We start from the raw sequence: 27,185 nt of genomic DNA, 5'->3' as shown, positions 1-27,185 counted from the left end.
AAAATGGTGCACTAATAAAGGATACAGGTACTGCAAACAGCGGCTTAACCCACTGACATAAGGCTGGCCCCTCATTTATGAATTTGATGTGCAGTACATAAGACTTAGTAATAACAGTGATATGTTACCAGTTTCCATATCTATTGTACTTTTTATCATTCTTTTAGAGTATTCCTTTTACTTTGGGGAAAAAAAGTATCCTGTAAAGCAGTCTGCCCTGTTGTGCCAGCAGTGGCCTCCCACCTCTCCTGTTTACTACCTCTCTGGACTGCATCATCAGGCCAGAGCCAGGGGTGAATGACCACATGCCATTGAGGTGGGTGTGAACACACCCCAGGGTGTTCGCATGGTTAGGAACAACACGTCTCCCTTGTTCACTGACTTAGAACTGCACTGGAAACTGGAAATGTTCAAAGAAGGTGGCCAGATACAAATGGCCCTATTATAGACAGGTTAAAATGTAATAAACTCCAACTAATTAAAATGAAAACAAAGTTATTTTTTGTTTACTGCACAGACCAGTAAAGTTTCAATGAAATCCCCAGCATAGGTGCATACGTGGGAACCCGGGCTTCTCACAGTTTGTCCATACTATTTTATTATTCTGTAATAACAGGGTATTACTACCAGGAAATAAATACTCTAAATATAAAAGAAAAGCTCTGAGGTACACTGGGGAGAGGCTATGTCTGTTTTGTTGCCTGGTCCAATCCTGATGTGCAGCAGGCCCAGGAATACCAGCTGGACAAGCACTGTGGTTGCTACAGACGCTCCCTTTCCAGTTTCTTCGTGTAGCTGCACATCTCTAAAACAGTACTGCCCAGGTAGGAAAGCCAACTTCAGCACATCACGCCCAGCTTTACAAATAGTCACTCATGGGCCGGCGCCGCGGCTCAACAGGCTAATCCTCTGCCTTGCGGCGCCGGCACACCGGGTTCTAGTCCCGGTCGGGGCACCGATCCTGTCCCGGTTGCCCCTCTTCCAGGCCAGCTCTCTGCTGTGGCCAGGGAGTGCAGTGAAGGATGGTCCAAGTCCTTGGGCCCTGCACCCCATGGGAGACCAGGATAAGCACCTGGCTCCTGCCATCGGATCAGCGCGGTGCGCCGGCCGCAGCGCGCCTCCGCGGCGGCCATTGGAGGGTGAACCAACGGCAAAGGAAGACCTTTCTCTCTGTCTCTCTCTCACTGTCCACTCTGCCTGTCAAAAAAAAAAAAAAAAAAAAAAAAAACAGTCACTCATGGCTCTGCGCACATGGTCTGGGCTGAAGCTCTCGGTTATCTGTCCTAGGAAGAAATGTCTGGCTTTCACCCATCTTTACCGCACTTGGAACAGCCGCTCCGCGCCATGGAGGCAGCTGCCTTCCGTCTGCTCCTCTGCTCTTCCTGCTACCTCTGTGTTGCAGCAGATGACAGCCGGGGACTACAGTTAATGCTCAGGTCGCTGGGCTACTCAACCACGGGTTCTCAACCCAGGTGACCGGAGAATCACCTATGGGCTCTAAAAAAAAAACACCAACATCCAGGCCCCATCCCTGAACGATGAAATCTGAAAATGTGGTCTGTGGGGTAGGCTCTCCGGCGATGCACGTGAAAGTCTTAACAGCAAACTCATTAGCAAGCTCCAGGCAGGTGGAAATGAGAGCCCCTTCCCCATCCTGCCCAACACCACCACCCTGGACCCTGGGGCAGGGGCCTCTGGCTTCACCATTTCCCTTCGGTGTGTGGCACAGACACCACCCAGGCCTACCTGTGGTGTGTAATGGCATAAGTCTGGGAAGAGCTGCCATAAATAACAGGATACAGGAGGCCTGAGACACTCCAGGGTGGAGGGAGCTTCTGGTGCCCAGGAGATGGGCATGAGAGAAACAACGAGGGTCAAAGAACAAAAAGGTTCATGGGTGGGAGGGCGCTTGGGACACCCTCATCTCACATAGGTGTGCCTGCTTCAAGTCCCAGTGACCTCTCTGCTTCTGATGCAGCTTTACGCTAACGCACCCACTGGGAAGCAGATAATGGCCCAAGTACTTGGATCCCTGACACTCACCGAGGAGGGAGCTCCAGTCTCCTGGAGTTAGCCTAGCCCAGCTTTGGCTGTGGCAGGTATTTGGGGAAAGAACCAGTGGGCAGAAGATCTGTCTGTCTCTGTCTCTTCCTCCATCCCCACCTCCCTCCCCTCACCCCATGGCTTCAATAAAATGAAAATATCAAGACTACTCCTAAACCAGTCTTGCAAATTTCAGAAGCTTCAGAAGCTGCCAATGCCTATTACAATTTCTCAAAAGCCACAAGTCACCCCCCTATTATCTCCTGCTGTCTTAGCAAAGAGTGACAAAGAAGGAAGATACAGGTTAAGTCACATCAAAAAGAGCTGGACGGTCACATCTAAGCAGGGAGAGGCATGAAAGCATGACAGGGTACAGAAAGCAAGAGAAAGCATTGCAGCAAAGCCCCAAAGACCAGAACTGAACATCCTAATAAGCCAAAACAAATGTCAAGCCCAGAGAAAAAAAGTCACCTAAATCCACCTAAAACTACCACAAGCAGGTCAGGCCCTGAATAATTATTTGCTCAATGAATGCAAGCTGTTTAAAACACCAGGACAGGAATTATCAGGAATGCCACTGGAGAAGAGTAAATATCAAAAGCAAATGCTGGTCTTTGAACAGTCTTCTGTATGTGGGAAGGCAGACTGAAACCGAGCTTGTAGCTAGCAAATAGGAAAAAGAAGAGGAGGGTGCGGGGCAGGGTGGAGGGGAGGCAGGAGTGTGGGGGGGTGCGGGGTGGTGGTGGTGGGGTTTCTGGATTATTTCTGCATCAGCCCCTTAACCTTGCATTTGTTCCCCTCAAGCCCCAAAAAGGAAGGAGGGGAGGACATGAAAGGCTTTCTCTAGCTAAAAAGCAAAAGCAAACCCTGACATCTGTGGTGGGCTCAGCGGGTGAGTCAGAGAAGTACCTCCTGGAAGGGGGCCCGTGACACCCCACCCCCAACACGGAGGTGAGTAACCTCAGGAGCCAAGAGAAATTTCTGGAAACTTTTTAGTCCAGGGGGCAGGAAATTGAGACAAGGGAAGAAACTGCCGACTCTTTTGAAGCTCCCTCTTCTGACTGAAACCCTGTCATCTGAACACACGCGCATGCAATTAACACTACAGGCTCAGTGGTAACCAAAGTGTAGCAGGCAGCAACTAAAAACTTACGGTGCACGTCTGCCCTTACAGCTTCTTAATCTTGGCCAAAACTGAGTTAATAAGCTACCAAAATTTAAAGAACTCTGTATCTCAGTTTTTGTTTATGGAAAAAAAAGAATGTTGACACAACAACAAATTAGCCACGTCCTCTGGACATCAGATTCTTCCACAGGGTCAGACCAATACAGGAAACAGCAGCTCTCGGAGAGGCAGCTGAGAAGGCAGTGTCATTGAAAACCATTCTAGGAAGCTTTACCCTATGTCAATTTCTGAGTTACTCTCAGTTTTTAATTCTGTCTCTAGCCTGTTCTTTCAAACTATCTTTACAGGCTCCCAGGAAGACGACGGAACTGCCTTTCCCAGTGTTTCTGTGTTCGTTTGTTTCTGGATCTGGTCAATGGCCAAACCCACCAACTGTGCTCTAAGACTCCTGCTGCTGCTGCTGGCGGGCTCTGGCAGGCACAAAGCAACAGGATTCAGAGGCTGGGTCATGCCACCGTGTCGTCACATAAAAAGAACCTGAGATGTGCACTCCTGGACCAGAGGCTCAGAGGCTCAGTCTGCCCAGATTCTACAGTGACCCTCAGCAACATTCCTGATAGGAATTCAGCCACTTCCCAATGCACTGTGTGTGTGCGAACCTGCCACACACCCAAGAGCAAGGAAGTCAATGGTAACTAGATGACTCACTGTTTTTCTGTCTGTGCTCCAAACAGGGATCCTCGGGCTGGTGTTGTCGCCCAGCAAGTTAAGCCACCATCTGTGATGCCAGCAACCCAAATGAGCACCAGACTGAGTCCTGGCTGCTCCACTTTCAATCTGGCTCCATGCTGATGCACCTGGGAAAGCAGCAGATGGCCCAAGTACTTTCACATCTGCACCAGTGTGGGAGACCTGAGCGGAGTTCTGGGCTCCTGGCTTCAGTCTGGCCCAGCCCTGGCTGTTGCAGCCATTTGGGAAGTAAACCAGCAGATGGAAGATATCTGTCTGTCTCCCTATCTTTCCCTTTCTCCCCCCCACCCATAATTCTGCCTTTCAAAAAAAAAATAAATCTCAAAAATAAAACAAGGAGCTGGCATTGCGGAGGCATGGGTTAAGCTACCACCTGCAATGCCAACATCCTATATGGGTGCTGTTTCGAGTCCTGGCTGCTCCACTTCCCATCCAGCTCCTTACTAATGTGCCTCGGAAGGCAGTGGAAGATGGTCTACTTGGGGAGTGAACCACTGGACAGAAGAGCTCTCTCTTTCTCTCTCTTTCTCCCCACTCGTCTCTCTCTAACTCAGCCTTTCAAATACCAGGGATCCTACAGCTATGAGATGCTAAGCCAAACCACTAAACAGACAAGCAAAGACAAATGTTCTCATCCACTAAGAAAAAGTACAAATTTGAACACATATCCCTGTTCCACCCTTCATTCTCTTGATTATCCACCGTCCACTGGTATCTTTGTGTATCTCTTGCCAGTGGAGAACAATTACCAATGCAACCAGGCTGTAAGCACCACACAAAGTATCTCAGAGCTCCTATCCCTTCCAGGGAGGGTGCCTAGTGACGGCAGCACCCAGCATCACAGAATCCAACACAGAGTGCACAGACAGAGGAGAGGAACTGAAACATTAGGCCTGAGAGTGAAGAGTCTATAGCAGTGGAGCAGGATGATGAGGGACTCAGAATTCACCAGAACCTGGATGCTGTGCCCGGGGCAACTGTATGAGCCAGTGCACACAAGGAAGCACACTTCCAAGGGAAAGGCACACCTTGGGTAGGGGTGGGGGTCGGGGCTGTGGTGCAGCAGGTAAAGCTGCTATGCTGGTTTTAGACCAGGCTGTTCCACTTCCGATCCAGCTCCTTGCTAATGCACCTGGGAAAGCAGCAGAAGATGGCCCAAGTCTTGGGCCCTGGCACAGATGTGGGAGACCCAGAAGAAGCTCCTGACTTCAGTCTGGTCCAGACCTGGCTGCTGTGGACATTTGGGGAGTGAATCAGCGCATGGAAGATCTGTTTCTCTCTCTCTCTCTCTCTCTCTCTCTCTCTCTCTCTCTAACTCTGCCTTTCAAATAAATAAAAAATTAAAAAATAATAATAATAAAAAGAGACTGTGTATGAGGCTGGTACTTCTTATTTCATCCCTGAACCCACTGCACTCGGCACTGTGCCAGAACGCTACAGTTAAGTTACAGATCTCACCAGACATCCACAGAAAGGAAAACAGAATGTGTGCTGGATGCTGGGAAAGCAGGCTGCAGAGCGAGGAGAGACCTGGGATTCAAAGATACAACCATACCCTTGACCCCTGGTAGGAATTCAGGCTAGAGCGGCTTGCTGGTCAACTTTCATTAAAATCACTTTGCATCTCTCGCATGCTCCTGCTCTCTTTCTCTATCATTTTTTGAAAAATGAAACTTCCTCCTGCACTCCAGCTCAGCCCCTCTCTCCCTTCACTATCCATTTCTCTCTCTCTGTGAAATGAACCTTGGGTCCTACTCAGATATGCTCCAACTTTCCTGCCCACAAGGGAAGCCTTCCCTCAGTGCCATACCCTCATCCAGATGCTGTGCCCCCACCCCATCGCTTACCCACCCTCACCGCGAGCTTCTCTCAGTAGCAGGGCAGTGCACACCCACTGCACCCACAGGACACCGAAGCTGCAGGCTCTCAAGTCCAGTGGTCTGGCCCTTGGTCTTCCTGTACTTGACCTCTCAGCACCTCTCAATGGGGGTGGCCTGCCTGTCCTGAAGCATAAACTTCTCTTGGATTCTAGGAGTACGTACTCCCCTTAGCTCCCTCAGCCTCAGCAGCTGCTCCATCCTTCCTGGATGTCTTGGGCTCCTCCATGTTCCAGTGTGGTTCCTCCAGGGCCACCTCCTTTTCCCAGGTCCCCCACCACCTAGAGTGGGTATGAAATGCCACGGCCAGGCCAATGGGCCCAAAACCACCTGCCATCACTGGCCCAGCCACCACAGGACCCTCACTCCAGCATACCCTCTCCCCGCTCCTTCAGGCCAGACTCAAGTCCCAAATTCTCCAGGAAATAAATTCCTCTGGCACCTCCCTGGCCACGCTGATCACCTGCCTTGTCTGGCTTCCTAAGCCACTGAAACAGTCTGCCCTACAGGATTTATTCATTAGGGCCACTCCTTAACTTCTCTAATTGTCCTCCAGTACAAATCCCTGCTCCCAAGCATCCCTTTTACCGGACCTGGTATTGAGTCACACTGGCAATGCCCGAATCATCAGTCCATTGACAGCAAATACATCTATAAAGGGAAAAGCCAAAATTCGTGCACCATCTTTATTAAACAGTCTGAGAAAAGCCTGGGACTGTTTCTAAGCGACTTAACAAATCAAAAATAACCTTTTTAAAAACTTTGTCTAGAATCACCTTGTAGCATGAGAAAAACACATTTGGAAAAGCAGGGCTGAGTCCATAAAACTTTCTTCAACAAAGTCCTCCAAATACTCAAAACTTAAAATACTGGGAAGCATTTCACAGAAAACACTGAAATATAATAAATGATGAATATTTCCAACAAAACTTTAAATGCAGAGAACATTTTGTTCAAATCCTGTGTTACGATAACAAATACAATACGATAACAAATACAATTTAATCCTTCACTGCAAAAGCTCACATGAGATACTGGGAACAGGGGTGGCCAACCCAGGATTTCCACCAGAGTTCCCTCCTTAAACAGGGCTGTTCACCAAGACAGCTAAAGGCTCTGGTGAAACCCAGTTCATCCACAACACAGACATAGCCTTATTTCTCATTATTTAAAATAAAAATTCTTTCCTATCCCTGCCACCCTCCCAACACACTATCAATTAATTTTTCTCTATTCATGCGTATCACAACTCAGCTCAAAACACTTGGCCTCACATAGGAGATCAAAGCTCAAACCAGGGAGCTTTCCTTGGCTCAAACAGCCTCCTCTCTGAGCACTCTAGCCACTGGCACTTGCCCTTGACATCCACCAACACCAACTGCACAGCATCCCCCTGGACACTGCCCTATCCAGCGCAGCGGGCATGCCAGGGGCCTCCAGCCCTAACCTCTTCTTTTCTCATCCTTCAGAGAGCTCAGGATCCTCAGGTCCTCAATCTGACCAACTACGCTCCGAGAGCGCCATGGCCTCCTTGGTTCCGTTGCCACATGCGCATGTTCTGAGCCTTATTCATTAGTCTTTCTCCCCAGATACCTGTAAGATCCCAGAGCAGAAAAACCACATTTTTACTTATATTCTACAGTGAGTTGTACAGTTTCGTGTAAAAATACCTGCAAGTCCTAATCTCCAGAACATCTGAATGTTTATTCAAAAACAGGGCCTTTGGAGATGCAACTAAATTTTTTAAAAGATTTATTCACTTGAAAGAGTTGGATGGAGATGGAGAGAGAGAGAGAGAGAGAGAGAGAGAGAGAGAGAGAGAGCGCGAGAGAGAAATCTTCCATCTACTGGTTCACTGCCCAGATGACCACAACAGCCAGGGCTGGGCCTGGGAGTTTCATCCAGGTCTCCCACGTGGGTGCAAGAGCCCAAGTACTTGGGCCATTCTCCACTGCTTTCCCAGGCACATTAACAGAAAGCTGGATCAGAAGTCCAACAGCAGAACTCAAACAAGTACCCATATGGGATGCCCTTAACCCACTGTGCCACAGTGGCACCTCCTTACATATCTTGAGATTATTGTAGACTTTGGGTACACCCTAAAGCAGTACCTTGTATATTTATGAAAGAAAGGTGAGGGGACTGGCACTGTGGCACAGTAGGTTAAGCCTCCACCTGTGGTGCCCACATTCCATATTAGCACCAGTCCAGGTCCCAGCTGCTCTACTCCTGATCCAGCTCCCTGATGATGCTTGGAAAGCAGTGGGAGATGGCCCAAGTGCTTGGGCCCGTGTACCCACATGGGAGACCAGGAGAAGCTCCTGGCTATCGATCAGCCCAGCTCCAGCCAACGTTGCAGCCATCTGGGGAGTGAACCAGTGGATAGAAGACTTCTCACTTTGTCCCTCAAATAAATAAATCTTTGAGAGAGAGACAGAGAGAAAGGAGAGGATCTGAGACACAAAGACATCGAGGGAACAAGGCCATGTGAAGACAGAGGCAGAGACCAGAGTGAAGCTGTGGTAAGCTGGGGCCACCAGAAGCTAAAAGGAGCATGGACCGATTCTCCCCTCAAGTTCTCGGGCCCAGCATGGCCTTGCTGACACCCTGATTTCAGACCTGAGACTGAGAGAAGAAACTCGTTGCTTCAAGCCACCAAGTCTGTGCCCATCTGCTGCAGCCCCACGAAAGTAACACGAAAGAAGGCATTGCACAAAAACTACTGAACAAAGGAGAGAAACCAAGGGGAAAAGGTAAGAAAGCATCTTAACTGCAGTGCAGGAAGTGGGACACAGCCTCAGACACACTAAGTCTTTGTGGGAACAGCACAGGTCGTGTCTCCAGTGACTCCAACCCCGCGCCTAGTGTAATGAGGGAACAGGCCCATAACCTCTTCTACCAGGCCCCACACACTTCAAGCCCACTTCATCAGAGCAGCAGCTTTAACTGATCCTGAAATCAGTTACACTTCATCTAAAGAGCTTGCAGATGCAAAAAGCCACTGAATTAAAATATTTCAAAGGCACTAACATTTAAATCAGCTCTGGAAAAATATAGTGAAATAGTGTACCTGATAACGCACCAAAACGTGATTTTCTACCATATCACCTGTTATTTTTTTCTGCAAAGCAAAATCAATTTGTAAGGAGTTGATCCAATCCAGCTGCAGTTGCTGACATCTCAGAGAAACTGGCCCAAAACAAGAATCAACTTAAGCGCCACTCACCGACCCAGAACCTCAGTGTTGACACCGCCACTGGGTGATGACTAATTTCTGTTTTGTAGAGTAACAAAGAAAATCTCTCCAACACAGGGGTTTTTCTCCACTACACTCAAGACTGTAATTAAGGTCCCATGCCCAAAATTTTCACTTCAAAGAATCCAGCTAAGAAAGAAAGAAATACCATTGTGGCTACCACCAAGGGGTGGAGGGATGGCTTAAAGAAGTCCAACAAAAACAAACTATTTTATCCATCTTCATACCTCCTGCCATGCACACTGACAGTGGTCCTGAGCCCAATGTCTCCTAATTCAAAACACGGAAATGAAGAGTCCACCAGGTGTGGGTAACGCTGGCCCGCGTCCTTACTCATACAGTCTCCTGCTGAAGCCGAGTTAAATTACAACCCCGACTGGAGTTTTTTCAGAGATGGTACTGTGGCCCTTGCCCTCCTGTTCTCAAAGTGGCAGCCTTGATTTTTTTTTTTTTTTTTTTTAAGGAAACCAACCAAAACAACAGAAAAGGAACAGCGAGCCAGTCTGACAAAAGATCCATTAGAAACGCTTAGGACTCCCAAGTTTCCTAAACCAAGTTAACGTTCAGAAAACAAAATCTGGAGCCGCTGGGGCCAACTGCTCGGCGAGACCTTGCAAAGCTGCGCCGCGAACGCCTCCACAAGGCGACTTCCACCCAAACGCTCCCTCCCACAAGGCTCAACGAACCCCCAATTTTCACTCGAGAAGTCCCTGACTTCTGAACGGGAGCTCCAGAGCCACGGAAACCGGGTTCCCAGGCAGACGCTCAGCTCGCACGTTTCCAGCCCTCACAAGCAAGGCTGTCTCGAAGGGCGCAATAAAACAGGGCTAACAAAGGGCGAGGGAATGCTCCCGGGCCAGCGGCGACCCAAGCCCCGCTGCCGCCGACTCTCCCAGCCCAGGGTTCCCCCGGGGGACCGGGGTGTCTGCAAGCCCCGGCCCGCATGAATGAGCTCGAACTCGGCCCACGGCGTGTTTACTTGCATCCCCACGTGGCTCCGCGCCGCCAAGCAGAGCAGCGCCCGGGAACCCGAAAACTTTGCAAAGCAGCGGAGCCCGGGAGGCGGCCTCGCTCGCGTCCCCGGCCCTGCGGCTGCTCTCACACAAAGGCGCCCGGGTGCCCGCGGGACGCCCTGAGGAGACTGGGGAGGGAGGGGACGGAGAGGGCCGGGCGCCCCGCGCGCTACTCACAAGGTGACCGTGCGGTTGGGCAGCGTGTCCGGGGGCAGGACCTGCGCGAGCTCCAGGCTGCTGCACACCACCTTGCCCTCGGCGGCGCCCGCCGCCCTGCCGGCCCCTCGAGGCCGCCCGTCGTGCTTGCAGCCGGGGGGCAGCGCCGCGGCGCCGCCGCCTCCCAGCAGCGCGAGCAGCGCGAGCAGCAGCAGCGGCGGCGGCGGCGAGCGGCCCCGCCGGCGCCCGGGCGGCACCATGCTGAGGGCCGGGCCTGCGGGCCGAGCGGCGGCGCGGTGGCCTAGCGGGCGGGGGCGCGGCGCGAGCCCGGCGGCGCCCGGAGCCTCGAGGCGGTGGGAGGACGGGCCGCGCTCGGCGCCCGCATGCTTCTTTGTCCGCCGCGGCGGCGCTCGGCCTCGGGGGAGCCGCGGGGTCACGGCCGCACGGGTCCCAGCGCCGCTCTCCGGCCCGGCGGGAGCACCGCCTCCTCCGCCGCCGCCGCCGCCTCCCGCGGTCCGGGCCGCGGCTCCTCCCCGCCCCTTCCCCTCCTCCTCCTCCTCAGACTCCGACTGCGCTCCGAGAGGGAGGCGCTCGCTCCCGGGACCCGCGACCCCGGAGTAGGGGTTGGAGCTGTGGAGGCCGGTAACTCCTGGAGCGGGTGGAAAAAGTTCGAGGGTAAACTCCAGTCGCGGTGGCCCTCTCCTCAGGTCTCCCTGCGCCGCCGCCCTCGCCCTCCTCCAGACAAAGCGGCCCGGTGCGCCCCTGGGGCCGCCGGTCTGGGCCGAGGAGCGGGTGAGGAAGAAGAGGAGGGCTGAATTTCCTGGACCCGTGAAGTGCACGAAACCAAGTATCTTCGAGGAAATTACCTTCCTCCCTAACTATGCAATTCTCATTTGTCTCAGATACATCGGAGACAGGAAACAGGTTCCTCTCCGGTGAAGTGAACTCTCTAGAGCCATTTCTTTCCTGTAGCTGCAATAACTCGCTGTTCCTGCCGAGAATGGATTGGGGGCGCAATGGGAGGGCAGCCTTTTGGAAGAAATTGCTCTCTCCTGTCCAAAAAGAACCCAGACGTTAACCAGCTAGAGCCATGGTGAGCAAGGCCACCAAGAAACCCCAGCTGAATTGAATTCATTGCTCATTTAAGACCTCCCCAGCCTTGCCCTAACGTTTGCAAACCCAGGGCCCGCCTACCGTTTGTTTAAAACTGTGCAAGCAGTGTGTACAGCTTTCACAAAATGAGTTTTAGTCGATAGTCGACCTTGAGAAATGCACCCTCCCAGCAACTTTGGAAGGCCAGGTGCGGATTCAGAATTCTCAGATAGCTTGGAGTTCCGCCCTGAGATCTGTCAGGTAGGAGGGGGTCCTGTGCGCCTGCAGTCGCACCCCCTTGATTCGTAGGCTCAGCTGCATTTGAGAACAAGAGAGACTTTCTGCACCAGTGTGTGGACACTGCACAAGGCTTACCCCGGGTCTGTCTACACGTTCAAGCAGCCACTGTTGGGCCCAGGAATGCGCGTGCCAGTCCTAGGTCTTCTGTTGAGAAGACATCTGGTAAGACACCAGCCCTGGCCAAAAATGGTCTTGGGAATTTGGGGTAGGATTTTCTGGGATCTTGCACACTGCGGACGGTCTATGGAGTAGGAAGGTCACACAAACATGGGAACTGGCCCTGGAGGTTTTTCATCCCAGGAGAACTCTGGTAGGTGCCCTAGAAAATGCAGATTTGCTTTCCTGTGTGTAACGGCAGTACTTCCTAAGACCCCTGTAAAGTTTGTCTCAGCGACCAGTGTCTTGTGAATCCATCCTACCAGGAATTTCTCCATTTACCGTACACTATTGTGTTAAATTTGAATGGCAGTTCATGAGACCAAGACTTCCCGAGTTCAACTGTATAAACTCAATATTGCCCAGCACTATCTGGTAATACATTCTGTGATGACTGAATTGTTCTGACCCAAGTGCCTGGTGTTAGGAAAAGAGCCCTCCTCACACGGGGCACCAACATGTTAGGAAAAGAAGCACAGAATAGAGAGGAGGCAGTGTACGAATTTACTGCCAGACCGAATTTATTCAGAGAAAATAAATCCATAGAGGTGGGTGACCAACTGCCCGCATACACACTGGTGGAACACGTGGCAGAAGGCCCCAACTCCAGGGGCCGGGCCTTTTTATATTTTAGGAGGGCTGGGGATGGGGGTAGCAGGCAGAGGGGAATTCCTGGTACTGGTCTTTCAGGTATTCAGAGCAGCTGGTCTTTCAGGAGGCTGTAAGGGGTGGGGTATGAAGGCAAAAGGGTGTGAGACCCAGTTGAGTTTCAAGGGCAAGGAATCCATTCCAGTGTTTATCTATTTCGGGCAGTAAGGGAGAATGGCTGAGGCTTATGTCATTGTTCCATCACCTGGTTTGAGTCCCAGCTCTAGTTTCAACTCTTAACTCCCTGCTGACGTGCACCCTGGGAGAAAGCATTGATGGCTTGGGTACTTGTGTTGGTGCCACCCATGGTGCAGATCCAGATGGAGTTCTAGCCCCCAGGTTCCAGCCTGGCACAGACCTGGGTGTTGGAGACATTTGGGGAGTGAACCAGCAGATGATTCTATGTCTGTGTGTCTCTTCCTCTCAAAATGAAAATGAATACTTTTTAATTTAAAAATTGTTCTAGATCTTTGCTGTCCAGTGAGGAGGCAAGTTATAGCTATCTATATAGCAGTTGAAATTTAGCTAGTAGATGATAAGTGAGTTTTTCATTTTAATTAAATTTAACTTAAATGCTCAGTGGCTACCATGTTTGTGTTGGACAGCACAGATCTGAGCACTATGATGGGTAGGAAAAGTGGGAGATTATCATTAAATAGCTATGATTTTATAAATAACCTTAGAAGGCAAACTGGTGCCTCCATATTAAGGTGGGTGAAATCGGCCACATTTCCCTTGAATTTATTTGCAGAATTGTTATTCTCTAACAAAATCATCATCGTTATCATCACCTGTTTTCCTTATAAAGCTAAAATCTTCCTACTGTGGCAAAATGGAAGTTTATAGTAAACATTATTGCTACTGATATAGGTATGAATAGTCATGTGAATGTATGAATACATGCATATTTTAAAGTTTCTCATTAATATTTACCTGGCAGATGAAATAGCATAATCGCAAGGGTGATTTTTGCCAGGGTGAGTTTATGCACTTAACTCCAGATGTGCTAACCCCTATAAATTTCTTAAGTGTGGGAAACTCAACTGTGTAATTTGTGATAGTAGTCTCCAAAAATATCTATAATTTTATATGTCTGTTAAATTTATAGTTGAGACCTATGTGCTTAGGTATTCTGAAATTTATTCACCATAAGTACTAATATGAAGTTGGCACATAACTTTTCTTTACTTCACTGTAGTTGAGAAAGCTATATAAAGTACAAAATCCTGAGAAAAGGTGATACAAATGGTACTATGAATTCAAAGAAGAATACAGAGAAAATGTTTTTATTAGATGGATAATTCCAGCCATTCTTGGAGAAAAATCACTCATACCATCTTTGGAAATAAATATTACTGTACATCACAAGTAGTAGTATGTTAAAACTGAAAAGTGCTGTACAAAGTTTCTTTTTCTTTTTTTTTTAACTTTTATTTAATGAATATAAATTTCCAGTGTACAGCTTATGGATTACAATGGCTTTCCCCTCCCATAACTTCCCTCCCACCCACAACCCTCCCCTCTCCCACTCCCTCTCCCCTTCCATTCACATCAAGATTCATTTTCAATTCTCTTTATATACAGAAGATCAATTTAGTATAAAGATTTCAACAGTTTGCACCCACATAGAAACACAAAGTGAAACATACTGTTTTGAGTACTAGTTATAGCATTAAATCAAAATGTACAGTACATTAAGGACAGAGATCCCACATGAGGAGCAAGTGCACAGTGGCTCTTGTTGTTGACCCAACAAATTGACATTCTAGTTTATGGCGCCAGTAACCACCCTAGGCTGTCGTCATGAGTTGCCAAGGCTATGGAAGCCTTCCAAGTTTGCCGACTCTGATCATATTTAGACAAGGTCATAAAAGACAGAGTGAGGATAGTAACCAATGATCCTAAGAGTGGCATTTACCAGGTTTGAACAATTATACAGCATTAAGTGGGGAAGAGGAACATCAGTACACACAGGTTGGGAGTAGAGCCATTGGTGGTAGAGTAGAGGTTATGATTACAAAGGAATGAGGCCCAAGTGTGCTAGACAGGGTCTAGAAGAAAGGACAGAGTCATTATTAGAGGAGCTAAGAAAGGTGCTGTCTAAGCTACAATTAAGTTTTCTGATTGAGAGGCAAATAGAACCTGATAGAAGGGGCTTGATAATAATCTGTTGGGCTTTAGGCCTTGTAAGTTCAGAGGCCCAGACCTATCTATCTCTTCACATGGGGTATATCCTAAGGGAGGTGTGAACCTCCTAGGGGAAGGCACTCTGTTGACTTTCATTACTTGGCTGGGCTGGGAGGAGAGCTGGCCAGGTAAAGGCAGGGGGCATCTCTAACAAGAAATTTACAGTTCTGCCTTCAAAGTTGCTGACCCTACTTGACCATCCCCTCAGCTGCAGTGGTCACTTTGGAAGTTGGGCTGAGTGAAGGGCTTTTCAGCTTAGAGCCAATAAGATCTATGGCTCTGACCTGGGCATCCTTTGACTCCAGGGCAGGTCCATTTCCAGTGATCCAACTCTTGGCAGAGCTGCCAGGGCTCTTCACAAGCTGACTTCTGCTGAAGCCCAGGCTTACCACATTGAAAGCCACTGCAGTGGACTGGCCTGTTGGGTCTGCTTGAGGGCAGATCACTGTACAGATCAGCCATTAATAGGCCTGCCACCCATTGCTTCTGATGCCTAGCTTTCTTTTCCTCCTGGTTTGTGTTAAAGCAGACCAGAGGATGCAAGTCAAGGGAGTGCCCAAGTCCCATCTCTAATCTTCGGTGGCCTGAACTACAAGTCTATAGTCACAGGCATGTTCTGTAGTAGTTTTTCTAAGGTAGACAATGCCCATGAGGAAAATTATATTCTCACTTTAAAACTTTCTTTCCCTTTGGTCTGAAAGGGAGGTTTTTTCTACTTACTGTATACTTGGCTGATGGCGAAGTGAATCTAGCTATGAGATTATTATTTAAGTTCTTATTTTGGCTATGCTATTACAGAAAAATGTTAGCCATCTCTTTTATAAGGTCTAAAGATTAAATCGTGCATCTTACAGATTCCTTCATAATAGAATTAGTTTCCTACCTTGAAGAGAATAGAGAAATGAAAGAATAAGTTGGGCTTAGAATAGAGAAATGAGGGAGCAAGTCCTAGATCGCTTGCTGACAATAGCAATATTACATGAATACTTAGCAAACCGTTTCAACCATTAGATAACAACTTAAGAAAACATTTACCAGAAGGTCCAATGCCTTCTATAAATTTTAAGAATCATGTATTTGAAAACACCTCTTAAATATCTAACATGGTGTAGTTTGTTTAACCAGTAAACTTAAGCACAACCATCTAAAATGTTTTTAGTTTCTTTCTACCAACAAGTCTAAAACATATGATACACAAATTCAGGTCCCACAAATTAAAATGTATCTTTGATTGATTTTAGCAGCTTAAATTTATGGACAATCTTATCTCAATAAAATTTCCTATGTGGACATACAATATGTACACACATATAACATAGCATAATAGACCAATATAGCAATTTTAATAATAGCTTTTAAAATCTTTAACTCTTTTTGTAGATTGCCAATTGATTTGAATTGCTTTTTGTTTTTAGATTACTTTAACACATTGCTTTAACAGAGCATCAGAGTTTAATTCTATGTCAAAGAGAAATTGAGCTTCCTGTGATCTTTTGCTGTGAGGTTTCCTTCCTTTACCTTCTTTCATATTGGTGACCATGTTTCTGTGTTTCTGTGTGTAACACATCTTTAAGCATGTTTTGCAGGGCAGGATGAGTGGCAACAAATTCTTTCAGTTTCTGTTTGCTATGAAAAGTCTTAATTTCACCTTCATTCACAAATGAGAGCTTTGCAGGATATAATATTCTGGGCTGGCAGTTTTTCTCTCTTAGTACCTGGGCTATATATCGCCATTCCCTTCTAGCTTGTAGGGTTTCTGATGAGAAGTCTGCTGTGAGTCTAATTGGAGATCCTCTGAGAGTAATCTGACGTTTCTCTCTTGCACCTTGTAGAATCTTTTCTTTATGTTTCACTGTGGTGAGTTTGATTACAATGTGTCGTGGTGAGGATCTCTTTTGGTCATGTTTATTAGGGGTTCTATAAGCTTCCTGTACTAAGATGCCTCTGTCCTTCTCCAAACCTGGGAAATTTTCTGCTAGTATCTCACTGAAAAGGCCTTCTAATCCTTTCTTCCTCTCCATGCCTTCAGGAACTCCTAGAACCCGAATACTAGGTTTTTTAATAGTATCCTGTAGATTCCCGACAATATTTTTTAGATTTCTAATTTCTTCTTCTTTTCTTTGGTTTGCCTGTTTCCTTTCCTGTTCTCTGTCTTCTAAGTCCGATATTCTCTCTTCTGCTTCGCCCATTCTGTTTTTAAGGCTCTCTAATGTGTTTGTCATTTGATCTATTGAGTTCTTCATTTCATTGTGGTTTTTTGTCACTATCACAGTTTCATGTTCTACTAGTTGTTTCATTTCATTTTGATTCCTCCTTAATATTTCATTTTCACGAGAGAGATTTTCTATCTTGTCCATTAAGGATTTCTGTAGTTCAAGAATTTGTTTTTGAGAACTTCTTAATGTTCTTATCAATTTTTTGAGATCCGCTTCTTGCATTTCTTCTATCTCATCATCTTCATAATCTTGAATTGGGGTGTCTTTTTCATTTGGGGGCATCATAGTGTCTTCCTTGTTCTTGTTAGCTTGGTTTTTGTGTTTGTTGTTTGGCATGTTGGAGATATTTGGTTTCTTCACTGTGGGGTTTTTTCTTGTTACGCTATGGCTCTGTATTAAGTGGACTGTCTGCTTTCGGTGGAGCCTTAGAGGCTTGAGATAAGTGTGGACTGAGAGCTGTGTTTGGTTCCTCAGGGTTGAGGGTGTGTCAAAGATGACACTCCCAGGTTAGGTGTGGTAAATCTCTCTCTCTTTTTTGATTCAAAAGGGAAGTAATTCCGCACAGCTGAACGTAATTGGAGGTAGTTAGCAGGCAAATGATATACCCACAGGAGCCAGAGATTGGAAGCTCTTTCCCAAGGACCACACAGGGAATCTCTGCTGCCCTCAGTGTGGGCTCCAATTCTCCTGCATTCTCCCACTGGGTTGCCAAGTTAGATGCTAATCTCCTGTTATTTCACCCCTCCCCCCAGAGTCAGGTTTTTCTGCTAGGCTCAGGGCCGGTGCAGACCTGAGGTCGCCCTGCTTATGACGTATGTCCAAAATGGCGCCTGCTCTTTGTCGTGCTCGCCTTTGAGGGGTGAGTGGAGGGAGAGAAACTCGTGTCCGTATCGGTCACTTTTTTTTATTTTTTTCCTCTCTCTCTTCTAGTTAGCCTGGTGAACTTTTCCCCACGGAGTTTCAAGCCTCGTTCCCTCTAGTCTCCTCTTTCTGCTTGCCCGCTGGTGTCTCGGGCTATGGAGGTTCGGCTCACCTCGCGTTCCAGCGCTGGTGCGTTGAGTCTGCCGCTGGTGTCCCGAACTTGGGCTCCCACGCTCTCCATGCAGGTCCACTGTGAATCACTAGTTCCGGAAGAGTTTCTGCTGCTGTTTCTTCCCCTACTCTTCCTTGACTCTGAAGTATCTCCACTTTTATTAACCTGTGTGTCTTGCTGAACTATCAATGTGCTCCCTTCCTATTCCGCCATCTTGCCACTCCTCCAAAGTTTCTTTTTCTACAATGTAGAACTTTGAGTGTGTGGAACCCTCAGCTGTCATTCTTTGCCAGCACGAATTCCAAGGATATGACAAGTAGTCCTGGCTGCACTGAGAAAGCTCTCAGAGGATGACACTAACTGTGCTTACTGTCCCTTCTCCTCGATCATGCCAGCAATTCAAGCAACCCTGGCTTTGACTGCTTCTTGCGAGGCAGGTCTGTTTACTCTGTTGATGCCCTCTCAGGCTTCCTGAATAACACACCATTTGAAGTTGTATGACTTCATGGGTCCTTTCAAAGTTCTTAGTCTTTGATTGCCCCACTGTGGAGCAGAACGTCCTATAGAAACTGAGAATTGGCCTGTTAACCATACATACATGCACAAAAACAAACCAGTAAAACTGTATTGCATCAAGTATGGCTTTAAGAATGGAATGGTAAATTAACTACGTTCCAGAGCTTCTGTGCTGCAAATTCTGTTGTGCTCTGTTAGGTAAAACATTTAGAGATGCTTTGTTTTTTCTTCTTAATAGAGAAAGTATAGTAACTCTGTGTGCAAGGGTGCATCCATGTAAATGCATATGTAATAAATATGTTATATATATATGAACATATATGGAGGAAACCCATGATTGTCCATATTATATATATTGTCCATATTATATATATATATATAATTATTGATAATTTATTTTTCATGCTTGCCTTTCTTCCCTACCAGACTAGGAGCTTTTGGAAACTTTTCTTGACTCCCTTCATAAATAACTCCCTATCATGTTCCATCATTCCCTGTAACATTACTCTAGAATCTAGACCAACTTTACAACATGTCCAAACCTGAATTTGGCTTCCATTTTTATTCCTTTGTTTACATTTTTGTGTTAATCTCTCCCCTACAGTATCAGCTCTGAGATGCTCTGTCTTGCTCAATTTTTATGACACGCAACTTTTGTTGCTGCTGAAGAGCCATTCCTAAACTTTATCCCCATAAAGCTAGAGAAGCATTTTCCCAGCCTGCCTTGCAACTGTTAGTGGCCATATGGCCTCGTTCTAGCTAATGAGAATCAAAAGCTGCTCCATATGGTAGCCACTACACACTTGTGACATATAAACATAAATGAATTAAACAAAACTATAAATTTATTCCATTGGTCACTTGAGCCACAATTCCGGTTTTCTTTTTCTTTTTTTCTCCCCAGAAACATTTTATTTAAGGAATACAAACTTCATACATTTCTTTTTTAAAATTTTTTTTTAAATTTTTATTTATTTATTTTTTGACAGGCAGAATGGACAGTGAGAGAGAGAGAGAGAAAGGTCTTCCATTGCCGTTGGTTCACCCTCCAATGGCTGCCGCACTGCGGCCGGCACACCGCGCTGATCCGATGGCAGGAGCCAGGTGCTTCTCCTGGTCTCCCATGGGGTGCAGGGCCCAAGCACTTGGGCCATCCTCCACTGCACTCCCTGGCCACAGCAGAGAGCTAGCCTGGAAGAGGGGCAACCGGGACAGAATCCGGCGCCCCAACCGGGACTAGAACCTAGTGTGCCGGCGCCGCAAGGCGGAGGATTAGCCTAGTGAGCCGCGGCGCCAGCTCAAACTTCATACATTTCATAATTACAACTTTAGGAACATGGTGATTCTTCTCACCATACCCGTCCTCACACCCACTCGCCCACTGCTCTTCCTTCTGCCTCTCCTATTCCCATTCTTGTTTTTTACTAAGATCTATTTTCAATTAACTTTACACACATATGATTAGCTCTATGTTAAGTAAATAGTTCAACAAATAACCTGAAAGAAAAAAAATTACTCCCCACCATTCGAGACAAGGGCTATTCAAAGTCATTGCTTCTCAAAGGGTCAATTTCACTTTTGTAGGTTATCTTTTAGGTGCTCTATTAGTTATCACAGGTCAGGCTTATTTCATTAAGTATGGTGTTTTCCAGTTTCATCTGCTTTGTTGCAAATGACTGGTTTTCGTGGGTTTTTTTTTTTTTTTGCACTATGTAGTATTCCATGATGTACATATCCCATAATTTCTTTGTCCAGTCTGCATTTGTCAGGCATTTGGGTTGATTCCATATCTTAGCTATTGTGAATTGAGCTGCAGTAAACATGGGGGTCCAGAAACCTCTTTCATATGCTGATTTCATTTCTCTTGGGTAAATTCCCAGGAATGAGATGGCTGGGACATATGCTAAGATCTATATTCAGATTTCTGACGTATCTCCATTGCTGTCTTCCATAGTGACTTTACCAGTTTACATTCCCACCAACAGTGGATTATGGTACTTTTTCTCCACAGCATCACAGCATCTGTTGTTTATTGATTTCTGCATGAAAGCCATGATTTCAGGGGTGAGGTGAAACCTCATTTTGATTTTGATTTGCATTTCTCTTATGACTAGTGATCCTGAGCATTTTTCCCTGTGTGTGTTTGGATATCCTCTTTTGAAAAATGCCCGTTTATGTCCTTTACCCATTTCTTGACTGGGCTGTGTTTTGTTGAGTTTCTTGATCTCTTTATATATTCTGGTTATTAATCCTTTATCAGTTGCATACTTCGCAAATGATTTCTCTCATTCTGTTGATTGCCTCTTCACTTTGCTGAGTGTTTCATTTGCAGTGTAGAAGCTTCTCAATTTGATGTAATCCCGTTTGTCAATTTTGGGTTTGATTGCCTGTGCCTCTGCGGTCTTTCCTTGGAACATTATGCCTATGCCAATGTCTTGCAGGGTTTCCCCAATGCACTCTAATAATTTGATGGTATCAGGTTGTAGCAATAGGTCTTTAAACCATTCTGAGTGGATTTTTGTATAAGGTGTAAGTTAGGCATCATGTGTCTTACTTCTGCATATGAATATCCAGTTTTCCCTGTACCATTTATTGAAGAGACTGTCCTTTCTCCAGGGGTTGATTTTAGCTCCTTTGTCAAAGATAAGTTGATTGTAGATGCAGGGGGTTGATTTCTGGCATTTCTCTTCTGTTCTGTTGGTCTGTTCATCTGTTTTTGTCCCAGTACTAGGCTGTTTTGATGATAACAGCCTTGTAGTATGTCTTGAAATCTGGTATTGTGATGCCTCCAGTTTTGTCTTTCTTGTGTAAGATTGCTTTAGCTATTCGGGGTCTCCTGTGTTTCCATATGAATTTGAGCATCACTTTTTCTATATCTGAGAATACCCTTGGTATTTTGATTGGTATCACATTGAATCTGTAGATTACTTTTGGTAGCATGGACATTTGGGTAATATTGATTCTTATGATCCATGAACATGGAAAATTTTTCCATCTTTTTGTGTCTTCTATTTCTTTATTTAATGTTTTATAATTTTCATTGTATTTCCTTGATATCCTTGGTTAAATTTCATTGATATCCTTGGTTAAATTTATTCCAAGGTATTTGATTTTTTTGTAGCTGTTGTGAATGGAATTGATCTTAGAAGTTCTTTCTCAGCAGTGGCATTGTCTGTGTATACAAAGGCTGTTGGTTGTTGTGTGTTGATTTATATCCTGCCAGTTTACCAAACTCTTTATGAGTTCCAATAGTCTCTTAGTGAAGTCTTTTGGAGCTCCTGTATATAGAATCTGCTTAGAGTTTTACTTAGAGTTTTCATCATGAAAGGTTATTGTATTTTATCAGATGCTTTCTCTGCGTCTATTGAGATAACTATATGGTTTTTGTTCTTCAATTTGTTAATGTAATATACCACATTTATTGATTTGCAAATGTTGAACCATCCCTGCATACCAGGGATAAATCCCACTTGGTCCAGGAATACGATCTTTCTGATGTGTTTTGGATTTGATTGGCTAGAATTTTATTGAGGATTTTTGTGTCTATGTTCATTAGGGAAATTGGTCTGTAGTTCTCTTTGTTGCTTCTTTTTCAGATTTAGGAATTAAGGTGATGCTGGCTTCATAGATAGAATTTGGAATGATTCCCTCCCCAGTTGTTTTGGATACCTTGAGAAGAATTGGAGTTAATTCTTCTTTAAATGTTTGGTAGAATTCGGCATTGAAGCCATCGGGTCCTGGGCTTTTCTTTGCTGGGAAGGTCATTATTACTGATTCAACTTCCATCTTGGTTATTGGTCTGTTTAGTTTAGGGTTTCTATGTCTTCATGGCTCAATTTAGGTGGTTGACTGTGTTCAGGAATCTAGCTAAATGTGTTCAGGAATACAGCTCTTTGTAGTATTTTCTGATGATTCTTTTTATTTCTGTAGTGTTTATTGTTACATTTCCTTTTTCATCTGTAATTTAATTGATTTGGGTCTTCTCCCTTCTCTTTTTGGTTAGTTGGGTCAATGGTGTGTCCATATGGCTTATTTTTTCAAAAAACCAGTTCTTCATTATGCTGATTTTTTTTTCGTTTCAATTTTGTTTATTTCTTGTCTAATTATTTCTTTCCTCCTATTAGTGTTGGATTTGGTTTTCTGTTGTTTTTCTAGGTCCTTGAGATGTATTGATAGCGCATTTATTTGGTGCCTTTCCAATTTATTGATGTAGGCACCTATTGCTATAAACTTTCCTCTTAACACTGCTTTTGCTGTATTACATATGTTTTAATATCTTGTATTGTTGTCTTCATTTGTTTCCAGAAATTTTTTTATTTTTTTTATTTCTTTAATGACCCACTGTTCGGTCAGGAACATGTTTAGTTTCCATGTGTTTGCATACTTTCTGGGGATTCCTGAGTTATTGATTACCAACTTCATTCCATTTTGGTCAGAGAAGATTCATGCTATTATTTTAATTATTTTTTTTAATTTGCTGAGACTTACTTTATGGTCTAGCATGTAGTTAATCCTAGAGAAGGTTCTTGTGAGAAGAATGTGTATTGTGCAAATTTAGCATGGAAAATTCTACAGATATCTGTTAGGTCCATTTCATCTATTAGTGTCAATTAACTCTGTTGTTTCCTTGCTGAATTTATGTTTTGTTGATCTGTCCATTGCTGAAAGCGGGGTATTGAAGTCCCCCATTACTCTTGTATTGGAGTCTATATCTCCCTTTAGTTCCATTAACATTTCTTTTAAATAGCCAGGTGCCTTGTAATTAGGTACATATACATTTTTTGAAGAGATTTATTTATTTATTTATTTGAAAGTCAGAGTTACACAGAGAGAGAAGGAGAGACAGAGAGAGAGAGTTCTCCCACCTGTTGGTTCACTCCCCAGTTGGCCACAACAGCCAGAGCTGCACCCATCTGAAGCCAGAAGCCAGGAGATTCTTCCAGGTCTCCCACATGTGTACAGGGGCCCAAGAACTTGGACTGTCTTCTGCTGCTTTCCTAGGCCATAGCAGAGAGCTGGATAGAAAATGGAGTAGCCAGGACTAGAACCGGCACCCATATGGGATGCCAGCACTGCAGGTGGCGGCTTTACCCACTATGCCACAGTGGCAGCCCCACATATACATTTATAATTGTCACATTTTTCTGTTAAATTGATCTCTTAATCATTACATACTGCCTTCCTTTGTCTCTTTTAACAGTTTTTGTGTTAAAATCTATTTGGTCTGATATTAGGATGGCTACATCAGCTCCATTTCAGTTTCTGTTACCATAGTATATCTGTTTCTATCCTTTCACCTTCAATCTGTGATTTTAATTGCTGAGATGTGTTTCTTATAGACGGCAAATAGATGGGCTTTTTAAATCCATTTTGCCAGTCTGTATCTTTTAACTGGAGAGTTGAGACCATTTACATTCAAGGTGACTGTTGATAAGTAATGACTTTACCCTGCCATTTTTTTCCATAAATATTCCTATTATTTACTTTGGATTTCCTTTGTACTTTTAATGGGAGATTTTCTGCCTTTACCTACTTTCATAGTGATGACCATGTTCCTGTGTTTCTATGTGTAGTACATCCTTAAGCATCTTTTATAATTCTGGAAGGGTAGTGACATTTTCTTGCAACTTGGTTGTTAGGGAAGGTCTTTATTTCACCTTCATTCATAAATGAGAGTTTTGCAGGGTACAGTATTCTGTGTTGACAGTTTCTTCCTCTTAAGATTTGGAATATATCTCACCATTCTTTACTAGCCTGTAGGGTTTCTAATGAGAAATCAGCTGTAAGTAATTGGAGATCCTTTGAAAGTAATCTGGTGTTTCTCTCATGCACATTTTAGAATCTTTTCTTTATGTTATATTGTGAAGAGTTTGACTGCAATGTCATGGTGAAGACCTTTTCTGGTCATGTCTATTCGGAGTTCTGTGTGCTTCCTTTCAGCTGGTTGCTGGGCCCCTGGACATTAGCTGGCATGGCTGTTACATATGTCCAAAATGGTGCCCACCCTCTCTCGGCTTGTTACAGGACATCGGTACAGGGTGGTCAGGGAGAGAGAAATGTGCTGCCTTTTTTTCTCCTCTGGGTTGGCAGATACACTGTCTCCCACAGGGCTCCAAGCCAGATTCATGACAGGCTCTTCCCACAGCTTTATTGCTAGCAGCTTGGGCTGCTGCAGTCTGGTCTCACCTCACTTTCCAGAGCTGGTGCTGAGACTCTTTGGCTGCTGGGATCCTGAGTTGTATGCACCCACACCCTCCACAAACGTCCACAGTTCACTCTAATTTGCATGGAGTTTCCTCTGCTGTTTTCTCTCTAACTCTTCCCTGAGACTACATTCTTTCCATTTTTTAAAAACTATCTTCCCCTAGACTAGAGCAGTAAGCTCCCTCCTATTCTGCCATCTTGGATTTTCCCTGGTGAACCACAATTTGGGTTTTCATCAACTACATGGGACAGGTGGATACCATTTTGAACAGCACTGTAGAATGTGCTACAGCTCAGCACCAATCAGAAAATGTGTGGGAAGTGGTCAGGATGGAATGTGTAGGTGTGCGTCCACATGCACAAAGGGGACAGGGAAGAGAGAGAGAGAGAGAGAGGAAGAGAGGGAGAAGCTTGGAAGAGTTCCTACTCAACATTCTTCTTCTTTGGAACAATGTCCTGCAGGAACATGATACCTGGAGCTGAAATGGGCATTTTGTGATCAGAAGGCCAAAATCTGAAGGAAAAATTACAAAATAAATGGAAGAAATGAAAAGACAAAAAACCATATTGGTCACTGAGGTCATCATACTTGAGTTGCCAATCAAATCTCTGGACCTCTTTATCCCAGTAAAGAATATTCTCTGTTTTAAGCCACTGTTACTGGGGTTGTCTAGTGCCTGGCACATAGTAGGCACTGAAAGCATTTGTTCATTCACATAACATAAATCTCATTTATTTTTATGTACCAGTCCTCTAACACAATTCCACAACTATATTAACCAGTGAATAAAAGTTTTGTCAAATTAATTTTTTGAATAACTGGTCACAAACTCTCTTTAACTTTTAGTTAAAGTCAGCTAAATTAAAATGATTGACTAAAGTTCAGTCTTTGACAATCAATTGGAAATGCATAATGTCATCATCAAATTGAAAGCAAGAAAAAAGATCCATTAGCACTTGAAATGTCTCAGTAATGCTTCCATAAACCCTGTTAATAGACATTTTCTGTTTATTTGGTATTTTTCTGTTAACCTATGAATTTATATATTTAGTCATTAGAATCTTTGTGCTAGAATATGCACTTGGTCATTATCCAGGACCCATGGAGGAATAGCAGTAGTGTCACAAGTCAGCCCAAGCATCTTTGAATAGCACTGGCTCCTGCACTGGCTCCCTATTTATGAGAAATGTTGGCTTTTGGGAAGTCTCTGTATCTCATCTTTGGAAAAGAGAGTTTCAATTGGAACCAGTTTGAAAGAGCTGTGATTTTATCCTGTTGTACTGTCAATTCTTCTTTTGTTTTTCCGATGCAACCAGACTGTTACTGAACTATCTCCCCATGACAGTTAAATGTTCTCTTTACATGATCAAGTACCTTGCTGAAATGGTATATTCTTTACCCACTCCAGTATACATGCTATTAATTGTGAATATAAGGAAGAAACATGAGGCACAATAGACTAGCAGTATCATTGGGGATTGCCTTGATGCAATGGTAGCTTCCAAGTATACAACCAGGCAGGTTAGCACAGATGTTGTGAGTAGGAAGGCTCAGAGTCCAAATAAGCTGCTCAAATCACATTTTGTTAAATCAGTTAAAACACAATATGGGAAGAAGAAAAAAGAGATAGGGGTAGGGTTCAAACATGAAAGAAAATCACATCACCTGAACACAGTATTGAGCAAATGGACTTAACAGACATTTACATGACATTTCACCCAACAGTACATGGAACATTTTCTAGAATAAACTATATATAAGGCCACAAATCAAGTCTCAGTAAATGTAAAAAGATTGAAATCCTACCATGTATCTTCTCAGACCACAAATGAATAAAACTGTTAGAAACAAGAAAATGCATACAACATTCATAAATTCATGGAATTAAACAACAGATACTTTATGGTCAATGGATCATTGAAGATGTTAGAAAAGGAAATCAAAAAATTTCTTAAAAGAACTGAAAATGAAAACACAACATATCAAAACCAGTGGGATACAGCAAAAGCAGTATTAAAAGGGAAGTCTATAACACTAAATGATTTCATTTAAAAAGGAGAAATGTCTCAGAAGATCAAATGTTGCATCTCAAAGACTTAGAAAACAAGAACAAACCCCAGATCAGCAGTAGGCAAGAAATAATAAGGATCAGAGCAGAAATAAATGAAACCAAAAAGAAAAAAAATCAGCAAAACAGAAAAGCTTTTTTTTTTTTCATAAGATAAACAAAATAGATAAACCTCTAGGACAGAGTAACAAAGAAAAAAAGAAAAAACTTAAGATTTGAGATAAAAAAGGAGACATTACAACCGAAACCACTTAAGTATTAAGGAACATAGGAAACTACTATGAAAAGCTATGTGCTAATAAACTATAAAAGCTCAAAGAAATGGGTAAATTCCTGGATACATTTAACCTACCAAGACTAAATCAAGAAGATATAGACTGGCCAACACCACGACTCAATAGGCTAATTCTCCACCTGTGGCACCAACACACCTGGTTTTAGTCCAGGTCAGGGCGCCGGATTCTGTCCCAGTTGCTCCTCTTCCAGTCCAGCTCTCTGCAGTGGCCCAGGAGTGCAGTGGAAGATGGCCCAACTGCTTGGGCC

The 27,185-nt window shown here is 44.7% G+C and overlaps 2 protein-coding genes across 4 annotated transcripts in view; one reads left to right on the top strand and one right to left on the bottom strand.

The window, feature by feature from the left end:
- Window positions 1-10,481, bottom strand: part of ADGRA3 (adhesion G protein-coupled receptor A3) — a 136,962-nt gene extending 126,481 nt beyond the window's left edge. The window contains exon 1 of the mRNA XM_062213349.1: window positions 10,243-10,481. Within this exon, the coding sequence (XP_062069333.1) occupies window positions 10,243-10,481 (239 nt within the window). The remainder of the gene's footprint in view (window positions 1-10,242) is intronic.
- Window positions 10,482-10,793: 312 nt separating this feature from the next.
- LOC133775314 (cytosolic beta-glucosidase) overlaps window positions 10,794-27,185 on the top strand; it is a 267,883-nt gene continuing 251,491 nt past the window's right edge. The window contains exon 1 of one of the 3 annotated variants that reach the window (XM_062213553.1): window positions 10,794-10,863. The gene's annotated coding sequence lies outside the window, so the exon portion shown is untranslated. Of the gene's footprint in view, window positions 10,897-11,616; window positions 11,776-27,185 lie in introns of those variants that run through there. The other 2 variants (XM_062213552.1, XM_062213555.1) reach the window with 2 other exon arrangements.

This window comes from Lepus europaeus, chromosome 16 (assembly GCF_033115175.1).
Source record: "Lepus europaeus isolate LE1 chromosome 16, mLepTim1.pri, whole genome shotgun sequence".
Taxonomy (NCBI): Eukaryota; Metazoa; Chordata; class Mammalia; order Lagomorpha; family Leporidae; genus Lepus; species Lepus europaeus.
Note: the sequence above shows the minus strand (reverse complement) of the source record. Positions and strands in the feature narration are given on the sequence as shown.